The following is an 18,094-nucleotide window of genomic DNA, read 5'->3' as shown; positions in this document are numbered from 1 at the left end:
ATGAGGGTAGGGTCCTTATCTAATGAGACTACTGTCCTTCTGAGAAGAAACATCAGAGAGTTGCTATCTCTCTCTGCCACATGAGAACACAGAGAAGGTAACCGTCTGTAACCCACAGAGAGTTTTTACCAGATACCAAGCCTAATGATGTTGATCTTGGACTTGCATTCTCCAGAATTGTTAAGAAAATAAATTTTGGTTCTTTAAGCCACCCAGGCTATGGTATTTGGTTACGGTAACCCAAGCTGATGAATATATTTGTCCTAAATCCAGAATCTGTTTATATTTGTTTCTGAACTCCACTGCAACGATTTATATGCACATCCTTTTATCATTATTTGTCTTTTTTTAATACAACAAAAATCATTTATTATTGCTCATGGGTTCTGTGAGTTAGATATTTGGGAGAAGTTTCGAGCAATTCTGGTTCAGAGTTGCTCATGAGGTTACAGCCAAATGTCTCTTGGGGCTACAGTCATCTGAAAGCTTGAGTGAGGCTGGGGGAACCACTTCTAAGAGGGCTCAACCTCAAGGTGGGCAAGTTGGTGCTGGCTGCTGATGGGAGGCCCCATTCCTGTCTACCTGAGCCCCTTCACAGGGCTGCTTGAGTTTCCTTATGCTCCCTCAAAAATGAACAATCTGAAAGAACTAGGCAAAAACTCCAATAACCTTTTATGACAGCCTCAGAAGTCAGTTATACAAATCAGCCTTGATTCAATGTAGAAAGAAACTACCAAGAGACCAGGATCATTAGGCCCATTTTGGAAGCTGGCTTCCATAATTTCATTTATCTGAAACCCAAAAATAGGCAATAATAAACTATATTGCCAGTGGGGAGCATCCACAGGTGGTAAAACTATGGAAGAAAATAAGGCAATGATTACCATAAAAGTGGTTACCTGTTGAATGGAAGTTGTGAGTGGACAAAGGATCATTATTTGTGAAAAAATACATGTATATTTTATGCACCTTTGCATAAATTTTGTTTTTTTAATATATTTGTGGCTGGTATATAGAAATATAATGGATTTGGGGGTATTACCTATGTTTAGAGACCTTGATAAATGTACTCATTAATTATAATAGTTTACCTGTACATTGATGGAGAAGGGGTGGTTATAAACAAAATGCCATTTCTACATTTCAAATCTTATATTTTTTTGTTTCTTTTTCTTGCCTTATTACATTATCATGAATTCTAGAACAAAATTAAATAGAAGTGGTTATAGTGGTCATCTTTATCTCATTCTTATCTCAAAGAAAGCTTTCAATATTTCAAATTAAGTATGATACTTGCTGTAGGTTTTTTTTTTTGTAGATAGTTTTTGTCATATTATGGAAGCTCCGTTCTGTTCCAACTTTGCCAAGAGTTTTTATTATTGTGTTAAATTTTATCAAATTATGTTTCTGCATCTATTGAGAATACTGTATGACGTTTTATTTTATTCTGTTAATGTGGTTAAACATATTGACTGATTTCTTAAACTTAAATCAACCTTGCATTCCTAGAAAAAAATCCAAATTAGTCATGATGTATTATCCTTTTGTATACATCACTGGATTTTGCTTGCTATGATTTTTTTGAAGGTTTTTGAATAAGTGTTCATGATGAACATAAGTTTTCCATTTTAATGTAATTCAATTACATTAAATTATCATTTTCCTTACTTCTAACGCCCTTGTCATGTCATGGGATCAAAGTCATGCTGGGATCATAAAATGAGTGAAAGTCTTTCTTTCTTTCTTTCTTTCTTTCTTTCTTTCTTTCTTTCTTTCTTTCTTTCTTTTTCTTTCTTTCTTTCTTTCCTGTTCTCTAGGAGAGTTTCTCTATGTGTGGTTTTATTTTTTTCCTTAAATTTTTGGTAAAATCTACCACTGAAGCTATCTGCATCTAGCATATTCTTTGTAGAAAGTATCTATTTAATTTCTTTTTTTTTTTTTTTTTAAGATTTTACTTATTTAGAGAGAGAGAGAGCACATGAGCAGGGGGAGGAGTAGAGGGAGAGGGAGAGAGAGAATCTCAAGCAGACTCCATACTGAGCATGGAGCCCAATACAGGGCTTGATCTCACGATGCTGAGATCATGACCTGAGCCAAAATCAAGAGTCAGACGCTTAACTGACTGAGCCACTCACACACCTGTTTAATTTCTTTATAGATGTAGGACTACTCAAGTTTTCTATTCCTTCTTGTGTCTGTTTTGATAAGTTAAATTGGACATAACGTGACTTCTCTTTTGCAAAAATTCTGGGATTTACTTCCAGTAATCATTACTTATGTGTAACATCAAAATTATTAGGTCTAATGACATATGTGTGATATAGACTTTTCATTTACTCACATTTCACATTTTTTTCTAGCAGTTTTTCTAAAACTTAAATATTTTATTTCAAGTCACTCTTCCAGAGTAAAAAACTAACAATCACTAACAGTTGTCTAAGTGGCATAAATTTTCTATCAGACTTTTGGCTGCCATAATTACACGTATAGGTGATTTTTTTTAAATATGTTCAATCAACTAACAAATACATATTATGGCATATTAAAATAGACTCAAATCACAAAATCAGGTGGTAAATTCACTATACAAGTCACAAAATCAAGATTTTATAAATGTAGAGTAATTACAGATTACCTAAGCTAACTACATCATTATTAAGACAAGGAAACTGAGGCACAAAGAAGCAAAGTAACTTATTTTATTTACACGGCCAGTAAATAGCAGAGCTGGCATTAACAACCCAGGTCTCCTGATTCTTGCTCTGGTTGTCTTTCTACCATATCATGCTACCATTCAAGCCACACATTTGAGAGGTGCCTTGGTGGCTCGGTTGGTTAAGCGTCTAACCCTTGATTTCAGCTCAGCTCATGATCTCAGGGTCACAAGATCGAGCCATGTGTCAGGCTCTGTGCTCAGAAGGGAGTCTGCTTGAGATTCTTTCTCTCCCTCTCCTTCTGTCCCTCACCCCCCACTCTCTCTTTCTCTCTCTCTAAAATAAATAAATCTTTAAACACACACACATGCATTTGATTTGGCATTACGAATGCTTGAATATACACGATGGAATATTACTCAGCCATAAAAAAGAAAGAAATCTTGCCATTCATGACAACGTGAGGGTATCATGCTAAGTGAAATAAGTCAGACAGAGAAAGATAAATACCAAATGATTTCACTTGTATGTGGAATCTAAAAAAATGAACAAACAAACAACAACAGAAGAAACAGACTCATAAATACAGAGAACAAACTAGTGGTTGCCTGAGGGGAGGGGAGTAGGGATGGGCAAAATAGGTAAGGGGATTAACAGGTACAAACTTCCAGTTATAAAATAAGTCAGTGTGGAGAAGTACAACACTGGGAATATTGTCAATAATATTGTAATAATTTTTTATGGTGATAGATGGTTATTACAAAAAAAATGATTGAACATACTGAAATTTGATTTCCACACTTTTCAAGAACTCTCAATTTTATAAAGAAAGATAAAACTGGCCTATATCATAGTAGGTAACATTTTTAGACTTCATTTTGTGTCTTTTGTTAATCGCCTTGAATTCCAAATGGCTATCTTCTGGCCTACATTATGTTTTAGATGCCATTTCTCTTCAACTGTGTAAATATAACAGTTCCTCATTATCTCCCTATAGACCTTCTGCTACTTCATTTTACCCTTCTACTGCCACCATGCACTCCAAATGCTGCTAAAATTCCTTCCAAAGTCAAAGTGGAATGATGTTTTGATTATACCAAGTACACTGTAAGTTTCTGGTGGTTAGGGATGATGACATACACATTTGCATTATCTGGCATAATGTGAAGCACATTCAGTAAACACAAAATTGACTGACATAGGTTTTTGGATAATCCAGTGGCTACAAATATGGGTTAAGGAGACATTATGCCTAAGTTCAAATGTCAGTTCTGCCACTTATTACCTGTGTGACCTCAGGCAAGTTGCTCTGGGTCTCAGTTTCCTCATCTGTAAAACAAGGTTAATAATAGCATCCACACAGAGTTGTTCTGAAAATTAAATGAGATAATAATCTATTAGCACAATGTCTGGCCCATAATAAGTGATCAAAAAATATTAGCTAGGATGAGATTAGATCATTACTATTATTAACTATTCCTATTCCTGCCATTCACCGTAATTCCTCCTGTCCTTTTCCTAAGTAAATTGGAAAATTCTCCAGATCTGAGGGTTCAATGAACATCTTTTTTTTTTTTTTGAGAAATATATCTGCTACATAAATAGTAAATCATCCAAATCCCATTAACTCTAGGTAATTTTATTTAATAATCATATTTTAAAAGTTGGACAAATAAATAAATGGCAAAGCAATTTTGATTAAATCCTGTTTTCTCAATGGCTATTTGGAATACATCATTCATATGCAAGCCCCAAGAATATTGAATAACAGATAAAATAAATAATGATCATAATGCAAACCACATTCTGATTCCCACTTCCCTGCAAGTACAACTCCCTGTAAGAATTATAAGAGCCAAAAAGTAACATGCTTATTAACTGTGGGTTGCTCAGCTATATACATAGGGCTTAGCAGATCACGTGATTGTTTCCATATTCTCAGTTAAGCTAATGGTTCCTTAGAGCCCAGTTCTTATAACCCCTGAAGAATTCTAAGATTTGCCTGAAAAAATATGTCATATTTCCATGACTATGACTGAACACAAATTTGGAAAGCTCACTGAAAGCAAACCATCCTGGAAGACAGGAAATGGTCATTGTTTTCAAAGAAAGTCAAGACGCTCCTGCACACAGGGAATCAAGTTCTTAAGAGTTTGATCTCATTTCCCTCCACATAAACCTGTATATGCTGTGGGGATAGACTCTACCTTTCATTTCTCATGTGGGTAGTGGGGAAGAAGAGGAAGGTCACTTACCGTTTGAGGTAAAAATAACAAAACAAGCAACATTTTATTCAAAACTGCCATATAAATGCATCCAGAGAAATATATTCCCTCCCTTTTGTATATTTAACTTCATTTTAAAGTATTCAGGGACTTAGAGGGATTCTGGACTTGTAATAGGCAAGTTGTAAGCCTCTGGGAAAGCCTGTCAAAAGACTCTGATTTAAAATGTCATTTCCTAGATACACAGAGCTCAGTGCAACTTTCACTAGGAAAAGTTGCTGTATTTCATCTTTTTCTCATGAACAGAAATAATTACACCAAAAGTTTCACTGATTTTCTTTTTTTAATTCTTGGGAGAAAAATGTCATGGAGCAAGTCTGAGACTAGGAGATAAAAATCCTGGTTCAAGTGCCAACTGGCTGCTTTAACCAGAAGTAGACAGGGTAGGGAGCACCAAGCCTGCCCAACCACTGCAGAGGACTGAGGTCTGGTCAGTGAAGCTTTACATTTGGAAAGCAGTAAAGACCAATATCAAGTCTTTGTAAAAAATATCTGTATTTAAAATCCATTTTGAACGGCTTGACTTCAATAGTCACCCCAGCAGTGGAGTAGGGTAGGCATAAGTATTTCGATGGAGGTTCACTACAGCACAGCCTTTACAATCCATGCTGAAAGTGCTTTACTGGCACAGCCCTCTTAGAATCAAGTCCTGAAGGGTTGAACCTATATTAAAATCTCTAATATGAGAAGAATTACAGGAAGGTTACAATATAATTAACCTGAGTTATCTTTCAAAACTCTTGCTGATACATATTCTGCCACTTCAGACTACGCTCATGCTGTGATTGTTTAAATAGCAGAGAAGAAGGCTTTCATATTCATTCAAACTAAAAGGATAAAGGGATGTTTGCATTAAAAAAAAAAGGTAGTCAGTACTTTCTATTATTTTCTTATTCTTTTAACAGTTTTGTTGTTGTTGTTGTTGTTGTTGTTTTTAATGGTGGCTCTATATGCCAAAGCCTTATTCTGTCCACTTCCTAGTCTACAGAAAAGTCTGTTAGTCTTATTTAAGGATCATGGTGATTCCCTTCACTGCTTGGAGAAAAAAAAAAAAAAAAAGCAAAATCAGGACTATTATCCTGTGTTTATAACAAGTCTATTACCATAGTAACGACTGTGATGTCACAAACCCTACACCGAGGGCCAAATTCTGTCTCTGATGGGGGAAGGGCAGCTTAGCCTTGGAAATCAGACAAAATTGTACACAAACGTGTGTGGCCAAAGCAGGGACAACACTTGTGGTAATCACCAAAGCACAGGGAGCTCCTCTTCTCTGAAGAGAAGGGGGGGCAGGAACAGAAAGCAATTCCCCCAGCCCAGAAATAAGCTACACCCACACTTCTGTATGCAGCTGTGCAAAAGGAGAGTAGAAATCCAAGCAAGTGTGGTGTCACCATGTTCCCAATCACAAGTATTCCACTGGGCCCACTGGCTGCCAAACATGGATGGGATCCAGTGCTGAGCCCGCCCAAGCACATGAAACACACTCTGGAAGCAGTGTCCAACCAGATGGAGCCCTCTGGTACCTCGGAGGAGAAGCAACTTGCCTCATGATGGCAAGCACTTTAAAACCAAGCTGGGGTTTTGCTCCTACTAGGTCATCCCAGTTCACAGAACCACAGATTCTCAGGTTCAGAGAACTCATCAAGTCTCCCAAAAGATGTGGACTTTAAAAAATAACTGTTTACAGGAACACGTCGTATCCCCTGTCACTGGGGAATCTGAACGAGCAGACTAATAAGTTCTCTTACTCGGATGCAGTCTAGGGAAGTTTTGTACAAATATGATGAAAAAGCAACTTTATATTAAAAAGCATTATGAATCAGGAGTCAGAAGACATTGATACTAGTCTGGCTCAAGTACTTAGAAGTCACCTAACCTTGAGAAAGCCATTTGACCTATTTGACCTTGAGGGTTTTTTTACTTAACCATATCTAGCACGCTATTTCCCAGGGTCGCTGTGAAGATCAAATCAAATCAAATAATGAATATGAATGCATTTCATGAACTATAAAGGATTTAATACAAACATAAGGTATTATTATTGCTGGCATTGTCACATGGCCAGTTCACTGTAGAACTGGAATAATTTAAATGCTAACAGTTATTTTCTATCCAGGAGTCCAAAACATACGTATGATCCTTGTCTTTCCTACCCCAAGAGGTGGACAGTTGCATGATACAGTCAGTTCCAAATTATTCAGGGGCTGATTATCGAGGGGCCTTTTCCTTCTAGCCATTGTACCATTTATTAATTTCCCTCGGGAATGCCAGGTTAACCTACATACAGCTCTAAAATTGACAGGGAATGTGCCTCAACTCAGTTATAACAACTTTGGTAAAAGTTTTAACAAAAGTAGGAGTTAAAATGACTAATTAGATTAAAGTTGTTGGGTAATCTGCGGGCCTTATTTATCTATGGATAGTTATTCACATCACTGTCAGTAAAGCTACAGTTAAACTCTGACAGGTTGGGACTAATCCAGCCAAGATACTAGCATTTTCTCAGTGAACAACAGAGTGGCCCGTACTGTCTTACGTATGTGCAATAGGAATTTGAATATCAGCCATACAAATATTATTGGAGCACCTACTATGTGCCAAAACTCATTACATACCCTGAAAACCCCACTATCATCCTATCTGTCTTGCTGTCCCTTATGATATTATACACAGCACCTTGGCAAAGCTCACAGCCTGACTCTCAGAAACTCTACTCAACTTCCTATTATTATGAAACTTTTGCCAATCTTACCCTAGTGCAAAAATCAGCAACCTATGGTCCTGGGGCCAAACCCTCCCTGCTGCCTTTTTTGTAAATTAAGTTTTATTAGAAGACAGCCACACCCATTTGTTTATGTATTATCTACAACAGCAGAGTTCAGTAGTTCTGATAGAGACAGCACAGTCCAGAGCCTAAAACACTATCTGGCCCTTTATAGCAAAAGTCTGCAGACCCCTGCACTAGATAATATGATTAAATCAAAATTCATCTCTCCTGTAAGTGTTTCTGTTCAGAGATTAATGGAGAAAACTCCTTGAAAGCAGAGATCCTGTCTGTATCTTTGTCTTGTCACATAGAACCTTGGAGAAGCACAGAATCAGGGTTTAGAGCAGATACAGAAAATTAAACACGTCCTTCCCTACATTTTGTTTTCAACAGATGAGTGCTTTGGAGTTGCATGAAGACAGCATAAAACCACTGGTGTTCAGTTACTCTGGCTTCTAATTCCTCCGAGTTCCTATGTCTACAACTTCCAAGGCTCAATTTTTGGCCTGTATCCCTTTGCATATTTATTTCCTGATCTGATGTGGAATTAGAGTTAAATGGGGGCTGTGTGCTTGAATTCCACGTGGCTGGCTCAGCAGGAAACTCCAGGGCAGGTTTTTTGGCACGCCAAACTCATGTTAGCCTCAGCTATGCTAATTTCTAAAGCTGTTTGCTTTGCTCAAATAAATCTTAGAGGGGAATTTGCATTTGGATGCACACCTTTTTATGCACAAATTATGTGCATGATAATTCTAGGGCAGACTAAGGACTAAAAAAAAAAAAGAGGCCCGGTGTTTACTGAATGGCTTCAATGTGGCAGGCACTATGCTAGGTGCTTTACGTGTACTTTCTCATCTCATAGCCATGACAATCCTGTGAGACAAAACTGTGATCCCCATTTTACAGATGGAGAAACTGAGAAGAGAGCTTATATAACATGTCCGTGTTCACAGAGCCGGTAAGTGACAAAGTCTAGATTTGAGCCCAATCTGTCTAAATCTGCCTAAATCTGAAGCCAGTGTTCTTTCCACTTAGACATACAGCCTTACTGATCCCATTTATCATCACCACTCACCCAAGCCACTGGACACGCATTGGACTATGAACCCTACATTTACAAAATTAGTCACTCTTCCCCTTCCCAGTGGCCTATGCAGAGTATGTCTTTGGCCCTTGGGAGATACATCTGGGTCCCTCTGCATCAGAAAACAACCAACCAAAGGAGAATAGGGACATTAAAAAGGCAAACTTTATGTGATACACAAAATATATTAGTAATTAGCAGACAAACACAATTTCAAGTGATTTTGACAGGTAAATGGATTTTAACACCGTATCTGAGGACCTCAACATGAAAGGACACTTTTACTACTAAAATGGAGTAGGCTAAGCAAGAGAACATACCCATACTATGAAGAAAAATGTTAGTAACACTTGGGATATGGTATAAATATATTTATAACATAAGCCCAGGAATTTATATCTACAAATATCTTCACCACTTATGGAAACATAACCACACACCTATCTCCCCCCAACCCAAAAAAATTCAAACATTCCCTTCAGTAAGTTATCGTAAGTACTGCCATCAAAACTCACTATTTTATCATTGTTCGACTGAATATACAGAAAAATAACCAGTGTAGCAATTAAGCATTCTAGCATAATTCCAACATTTCACAGCAAGCCAGATACAATATTATTGAACTTCTTTCTCTGTCTGACACACAGCTGTACCCTAGCTTGCGCTATCACACAAAGCTCAGCCCATTACCATCCAGCTTCATACGCTGCCATCTGATTTTCTGGAAATATTAAAGAACTGATTACATTTGCATGCAAGTGAAATTCAGACATCCATTTTTCTTTAAAGCTCTCAAAGAGAGTTTTCCAGGAATTAGAAAGAACTCCATGGAGGGGATGGACAATCTAGGTTGTTTCTAAGAAGGACGTCCGGCTCAGGAGACCTGGCCCTCACAACACCACCACACCGTTCAGTCAGTCGGTATATAAAATTATTTCATCCTTTTTTATTTTTAACAGATGATTCCAGAGAAGGAAAATTACTTTTTTGTAGCCAGTGGTAGGAAAAATTCATTCAGTTGAAAGTAGATTGGGGACTTTGCCTAAGTTTGCCTAACAGAGTAATGCTACTTTAAATAACACATGCACTGATATCTCTTGTCTATGAAGTTCCTAAGACAGTCTTTTCCAAAGTTACCTTGGGCATTTAATAAATTATTTATAAGATAATTACAACTTTCTATGAACCATTCTCATCGGAAACCCCAGTAATGACTTACCTGCTGGTGGCTTTATGAAAGGCGGAGGAATTAAAGGTACAATAATGGGCACATTGCCATGATCCTTGGACCCTGCAGGTGAATCACTGAGTCCATTTCCTGTGGCAAGCCCTGAATAGCCTGTGCTTATATTGTATGGTGAAATAACACTGTCCTCGGGTAATTTTGGTTTTGGCAAAGAATTTTCTGTAAAAGAAAAAAAAAAATCACATTCAATATTACAAAAGGACTTGTTTTCCTTTGGACCACGTTTTCACAAGTAAAAGGGCTATGCAACAAAACAAATTTTTCCTTGCAGATTTTTAAACACTTTACCGGAACTCCACAGACCATCCTGGACCTTTTCAGCCTTGTTACCATAAATTTCCAGGTGGCTCCTTTACAATTTGCTCTACTACGATAGCTAATATCTCAATTGTATCATGGTGATGACTTTTAGCACTGTGAAAGCCCATAGAAACCTGAAAGGCAATTAACCTTTTCTGCGTACAAAGCGATAGATAGCAGGCATCACCCTCGGGCTACCAGGAGGGTAGGCTAAAACCATGCTCCTCCAGTCCTATCACTAGGGCCCACTGTATTAAAAGTTTGGTCATAATAATCAAAAGAACCAATGAGAAAGAAGCAGATTATTAGAAAGAAAACTTGCTTCAGAGGGTAAACTCTTTAAATCAACCAATTAATATCTATTAAATATTAACAAAAATGAAAATAAAGAAAACTTACAATGATTTGAACTTTGTGAATTTTATCCTTGCATGTGAATCATATAAAAAAAAATTCAACCATGGAAAACAACTTTTTCCCTCTAGAAGCATATCCTGGCACTCTCTCCATGTTCCCCAGAGGCAAAGATTATTACCTAGACCAAGTATTATACGAGCTATTAGTTTATAGAATATAAACTCATGACTTGCATTTTTCATTTACAATGATGATACTATCTCTGTAACATGATGTGTACAATTTCATAGCGGGCTTAATATGAAATTTGTCACGTACATTCAATTCCACATGCCTGCAGGACAGCTCATTTACATTTTGTTGCTTGGCGTATAAGAAGGAAAAGCGCTATCTTAAAGACTGGAAATAAAATGCATGAGCAGGTAGTTTATGCCAACAGATTTTTAATGCAGTGCAAATACTGATCAAATTGCCAATGATGATGCACAATGAATCTTACCCACATTTTATTGAAGTTCACCAAATGGATTGCTTCTTTACATACTCCTTTTCTTTGACAAACTCTCACTCCAAATTTAGGTTCGTAAATTCAGTATACATATCAACACCCACCAATGGTTCTAGGCTTCCCCCATGAGATATCTGACACTGCTATCGCTGATAGAATCAGTGTAATCCAACCTGGCCAAGTGTCTGATTTCCACTCTTTAGCTGGGCTTTGATGAAAATTCTTATAAAATAATGTGGGATCCAATCATGCACTACTCTCTTACTCCTCCTACCCTGTCCAAGGCTGGGGTCAGGAGGAACTTCAAACACAAAACAGAAATAGGGCTTTCCTTTAGAATTCCCACCAAAAAAGGAGGACGAGGGGATTACCAAACTAACCACAATTTTCTCTTACGGTCTAAAAATCCAAACCCAGTATTTCACTTAATAGAAAGCTCGAGTCCCCAACAACAAATGTATCAAAGACTCAGGAAATTAGGAGGAGAACTTAGCAAACATTGTCCCTTTCTATAAATCTGTAGGCAGGACCATAACCCTTAAGGTCCCTAGCCCTCGCTAGCTAGCTCTCCCATTGCTGGAAGGAGATTAAGCTGTGTCTACTTTTGTTTTATGTTGTGCTCTTACATTCTGTGGAATTCTGCTTACGGGACAGCGCCACTGGGGATGTACATTTAAATCAACCATTGGCATAATCAACAAAATGAGTCCCAAAGCAACTCAATTCTGGCAGGTTGAGATAGTTAATCCTTCTTTGCCTGAACAAAGGGACATTAAATGTCATTACCTTTGAGAACAGAAATGTGCTGCCGGCTCTCTCCATCTGTAGGGTAGCTCCTGAATTCAATATCTTCACCATCTTTCAATTCAACCTTATCATAGCCATACCAGCCAAGGAGTTCATTCATAGTGTTTTCTGCAAAGTTCTGAAAGAAAAGCATAGGCTTCTTTTTTATATAATCAATAACTATTTGAAAAGAATGCATAAAATCGAATTCTGTTTGCACTACCCATTTACGGCCAGACCAGCCCCACCTCCCTGAGAGTCATGTTCATTTTTCAAATCACGTTCAAAAACTGTAACGCATTTAAATCTCAGGATGACGCATCCAATTATGACAGGCCTTCAGACATTTGCAACTTAAAGATAATAAGAAGAAAAGGTATTTGTCAGTTTTGCTTACAAACAGGAAGTCATATTCTAGAATATTCTGCAAAGTCTATATCCCACAGGAGCACAAAAATATTGAAAGGTAAAGCACAAAAACAGCTAAGAAAATATTTTGAAAATGAAATCAATTAATCGACCTTTTTGTGGTTCAGATTGATTTAAATTAGAATTGCTTTCTGATTCAGGTATTGTTTTTTAACATCACTCTTATCTCAGATAAAGCAAAATCTCAGCCAAGAAATAATGTCTCAGTTGTCAAGGCTACATGGGTCTCCCTTTTTAATTTTCCCTTTGCAAGTATATACTTTAAAAATCAATGCATAATTTGCTTTACAAATTTCACTAGTGACAGATTCTTTCTCCATAAAATGAAAGATCACTATGATTGTCTTCTGACAAGTAACGTAAAAGTATGAAATGACTTTAAGGTTAATAGTCAGCCCAGATTTTGGAGAACACCTGAAAACACTTTATGAACTATAAATCAATATATATACTATTATTGTTGTTATTATAGATACCAAACTGTAAAAATAATGGGTATAGTTGGACAGCTTTAAAGCTTTAATATCAGGTGACTATTTTTTTGTGACCTTATCAATGCTAGATTTGGAAACAAGATGTGAGACTATATTAATGATTTTAACGCTTGCATGTGCCTTAAAACATCTCTGAGAAATAGAGTAGAGTAGTAGTCACCAGGAGTTCGAGCGTGAGGGAAATGGGGAGATATTGGTCCAAGGATACAAATTTCCAGTTATTAGATTAACAAGTTTGGAGATAAAATGTACAGCATAATGATTACAGCTCATAATACTGTATCATATACTCAAATGTTACTAAGAGAGATCTTAAATGTTCTCAACACAGGAAAGAAATGATAACTACATGACAAGATAGAGGTGGTAGCTAATGCTTAATGGTAACCATTTCGCAATATATAAATACAATAAATCAACGTATTGTACACCTTAAACTTATATAATGTTATGTGTCAATTATATCTCAATAAAGCTGGGGAAATTTTTTTTTAAATAAAAATAAGGGCCCTGGGGGCGCCTGGGTGGCACAGCTCTTAAGCGTCTGCCTTCGGCTCAGGGCGTGATCCCGGTGTTATGGGATCGAGCCCCACATCAGGCTCCTCCGCTATGAGCCTGCTTCTTCCTCTCCCACTCCCCCTGCTTGTGTTTCCTCTCTCGCTGGCTGTCTCTAGCTCTGTCGAATAAATAAATAAAATCTTTAAAAAAAAAAAATAAGGGCCCTATGCTGCAGAATAAGGGTTTAAGACATATTGAATGAATTTTTTTTTTTTAATCTCTATCTGGCAAGGCATTCTGAGCTTCCTAGACTCGCTAGAAAAACTATATATTCTAACCTTCTCTGTGGCTCAAAGAACCTTTTCTCATTCTCCCTAGAAGCTGTCATTTCCGAATTACACTGGGATGTATAATTTATATACCTGAAACAAAGCACCCAGGCTAAACCAAGAGCGTGCACAGCCTCAACGTGTGAGTTCCTGTTCTCCTGAATTTCACGACTTTAGATTTCAGCAGGGGTTGCATAAAAAAGAAAAGATATTACACTACTGACTCCACAAAAACAAACCTGGCATTTCAAACCACCCACAGAATGCTAGATTCTTTGCTTTAGTGCCCACTTAAGCTCAGAGCTCCAACTGGGTCTATCTGTGACGGTATAGTGCACCGGCAATTTAAAAAAATCTAGTCGGATTGATTCAGTGCTACCATCCACAAGGCCAACAGTCAGCCATATCAAGCTTTAGTGAGGCATTTATTCTCTCTGATGGCTGGTCATGTCCACATTAAATAGACATTCTTTTCATGAATGCACAAAGATGATATGATCGATATGTATAATAAGCTCAGCAACTTCTGGAATACCACTGAGGAGGACTCAGCTAAATGCTGCTCTACTCAATCAAAAGAGATCCCTTTAATGAGGCATCAGTCTCCCCTAACACCCAATTCTTTTCACTAAGCTAAGCGCCTGGACCAGAGAATGACAGTCGCTAAGCACACAAATCGAGGCCCTCCATCAGTGGTCTGGCAGCAGAAATCCCCAAGGGTAAGGGTTACACCTGACATCAAAACACCAGCTCCCAACAGTGTTAAAAGCCAGGTTCAAGCCATTCTATTGGTCTGTGTGCTATTTACCCCAATCTCCAAGAGATCTGTGCCAACGAGACAGAAAATCTTTCGCATAGTAACTCTTGGCCACCATATCCAATTTTCTAGACCGTTTGTATCTGGGCGCCTCTCTCTCTGGTTCTGTCTAACCTCTGAAGTGACACAAAGGCTACAGATGCATAATTCATGGCACAACCTCCCAGCCAAGGATATAGATTTGTTTGTTTTAGTCCAGCTGCAAATCCATTCAGCTTTTCAGAACCAATCTCAGGGATGGAATCCAGAAGTTTCAGACATTAGGGTAAAAACTGAAACCTCAACTGGATGATTAACACCAAATTCATATTATTGGGGCATCTTAATGGCATCGCTTAGTTTATGGCTTGTGCTGAAAATTCAGAGGCTTCGTGGAACAATCAATATGAACTTGATCTATTCCATGATTCTCAAGTTACTATAAATGTCAATGAAAAGAAACTCTAAAACATTTCCTTTCTTGTCAGTGAAAACAAAAATAAACACCTTAATGCTTTGATATATGAGTGCAAAAGCAGAAAACAAAAGGTTTATAAACCCTCAAGCCATAAATCTCAAATCTTTCATGAAAGGAGAAGCAAGAAGAAAGAAAGAAAAAAATGAACACCAAAGTTTCTTGTAGCATAAGAAATAGACTATTACTTCTGTCTTATACACTACTGTATTAAGAAATCAAAGAACCCCAAGGAATAGACAATTTAAGATTTTTAATTGCTAGGTAGAATTTGATGCTAGATATCATATGGGCTCATTATGGTACTAAACCAAAGGAAATGAAATAGATTTTTGCAGTTATCATCCAAGAAACATAATATATCCTAGAAGAAATGAATTTAATGTTTATGGCCCATAAGGGTTTTCAAATCGTTCTGGTAGAAAATTCCAGCAGTTGTTTTTTCCGCATTTTTTGTATTATTACCCTTAAAAAAGGAGTTTTTTATTTAAAAAATTATTCCTTTCCTACGAAATTTCTCATGTATGTTATTTTTTTTAAAAAGCTGATAAGCATTAAACTACAAAGATTTTTGAGATAAAGATGTTTGATAATAAGGCAAGTTATTGTACCAAGGGAGTGAAATTTGTTTCCCCCCAAATATTCACCCAGCAAATGTCCTAGAAACAAGGTGGGAAACTGAAGTCCCTCAAGGTCCCTCCCACCAGTAAGATTCTCTGAAATCAAAGAACTTCTACTTACACAAGAAATTAAGTACCTTTTGCAGAGAAATATCATAATTACCATGATCATACATCATACATTTTACTGAACAGTTACTATTTCAAATATTTTATCATTGCTCCCATAAACCATCAAAATTGTGCCAGAAACTTCAATATTCTGGCATCTGCATCGCATTTTGCAGACTGCCTCTCACCCTTGGAAGTGGCACAAAAATCCTCTCTCATACCATGTGGTCCAATTTGGGTTTGGAAAATAGGTCACTATAATTATAATGATAATGTCTAACACTCTTACAGCACTTTACAGTGTTTCCACATCCTTTAACTCTCTTGTTCCTTTCAATAACCCTGTAAGTTGGGTATTTGATTTCCACAATAAACTTCTGGTGAACCTTTACGATACCCTCATTTTACAACAGAAAATTAGAGCATCCAGAAGGTAAATGACAAGCATGAGACATCACCCAATAAGGTCAAAACAAAAACACAGATCTTCTGATTCTTACATCATTCTATGATCAAGTCCATATAGTCCAATGTGTCAGCAATTCCAAAGGAACTACCTCCTTGGACCCATCAAAGAGTTGCAAAGAAATCATACTACAGGATGTCACGTATAAAGAGCTTTCCAACTAAGGCCTTTATCTACCTATGTTAAAACTTCACTTTACTTGCTTTCGGATTTGATCATTGGCCTCTATTCTCCTTAATTATTTGTATTGTTGGGAGGGTTCAAAATTCACTGTTGAAATTTAGTCTTCTCATTTTATAATTTTTGGGGCATTGCATCTGATTCCAATTGCTTTGTACTTTTTTTCTTTTTTAAAAATGTTTTAAAAATGTTTAAATTGTTTTTTAAAGATTTTATTTATTTATTTGAGAGAGAATGAGAGAGAGAGATAGAGAGAGAGAGATAGGGCACCAGCAGGGAGAAAGAACAGAGGCAGAAGGAGAAGCAGGCTGCCCGCCAAGCAGGGAGCCCGATGCAGGCCTCAATCCCAGGACCCCAGGATCATGACCCGAGCCAAAGGTAGATGCTTAACCGACTGGGCCACCCAGGTGGTCCATACTTTTTTTTCCCCTTAATATTTTATTTTATTTTATTTTTATTTATTTATTTAGAGAGAATGAGCAGATGAGCAGGGGAAGGGGCAGAGGGAGAGAGAGAGGGAGAGAAGCAGATTCCCCACCAAGCAGGGAGCTGACACAGGCCTCCATCTCACAACCCTGAGATCATGATCTGAGCTGAAATCAAGAGTCAGACGCTTAATGAATTGAGCCACCCAGGCACCCCTAATTGCTTTGTGGTTTTACTATTTGCCCCCATACTTCTTCCTTACCCTCTCCAATTCCCCTCTTTCAGTTCCAGGGCTCCTAAGGAAAAAAGATATTCCTAACATTTAGTCTGAAAGCATGAATTAAAAAAAAAAAAAATAGGTCACAGAAAGATGATGGAAAGGCTGGAAATTTTACTATTTCCCCATTCCTTCTGAGTTCTTTTGATACTTGCAAAATATATTTTTGTTGAAACTTAATTTCCAGGACATTCATTAGATTCTCTCCTTATTTACCTGGAGGTACTGTACAAATGTCAGTCTAAATGCTTTTTCACTGAACATTTTACTGGTAAATAATACAGAGTTAACTTCAAGACACTTTGAAAATTGCAGTAATTACAAATTCTCACAATACTTCTGAAATGCAAGTACTTCAAGGTCTTCAAAAAGGACTAATGATTTTATTTTGAAAATACCAAACAGATTTTAAAATATAGGTAGGTACTGGGGCACCTGGGTAGTGCAGTTGAGTCCCACTCTTGGTCTCTGTTGGGGTCGTGATCTCGAGGGTCGTGGGATTGAGCCCCCAGTTCCTCAGTCATGCTCAGCGAGGAGTCTGCTTAGGATTCTCTCTCCCTCTCCCTCTGGCCCTCCCCCCAAACACTCACGCTCGCTGTCTCTCTATCTCTCTCTCACTCCCTCTAAAATTAATAAATAAATCTTTAAAATATAGGTAGGTATCACTGACTTCTTTCTTACCAGTCCACATAAAACTAAACGATGACATGTTTTCAACTTTGTATCTTAAGCAAGAGAGCAGAAAGTTTTCAGAGAGCTCCCAATCATTCATTCAAATGAGGGAAAAGCCATGTCCTCTCTCTCCCCACAAATATAATTCCAAGTTTCACTCCAAGTCCCAGTTTTGATAAAAATATGCCCCCTATCCCAAATATACTATAAGTTACTGAGGGCACAAACCTTTTATTTCCCCCATGCCTCACCTAGGACAATGCCTAGCACTTACAATATACTCAAGTCCATGTTCTAGTACATTTGAATACATTCACAAATATTTTCTTAA

General features: G+C 37.4%; 1 protein-coding gene across 3 annotated transcripts in view; it reads right to left on the bottom strand.

The window, feature by feature from the left end:
- The window catches only part of SOBP (sine oculis binding protein homolog), a 158,304-nt gene that overhangs the window by 132,567 nt on the left and 7,643 nt on the right, over positions 1 to 18,094 (bottom strand). For all 3 annotated transcript variants that reach the window (XM_045806954.2, XM_087865361.1, XM_045806955.2), the window contains exons 2-3: positions 11,991 to 12,129; positions 10,013 to 10,198 (exon numbers count right to left, since the gene is read on the bottom strand). In XM_045806954.2, the coding sequence (XP_045662910.1) occupies positions 10,013 to 10,198; positions 11,991 to 12,129 (325 nt within the window). The remainder of the gene's footprint in view (positions 1 to 10,012; positions 10,199 to 11,990; positions 12,130 to 18,094) is intronic.

Source organism: Ursus americanus, chromosome 11 (genome assembly GCF_024610735.1).
Source record: "Ursus americanus isolate L20-20 chromosome 11, mUrsAme1.1.p, whole genome shotgun sequence".
Taxonomy (NCBI): domain Eukaryota; kingdom Metazoa; phylum Chordata; class Mammalia; order Carnivora; family Ursidae; genus Ursus; species Ursus americanus.
This window is presented reverse-complemented; position numbering and strand designations above follow the sequence as displayed.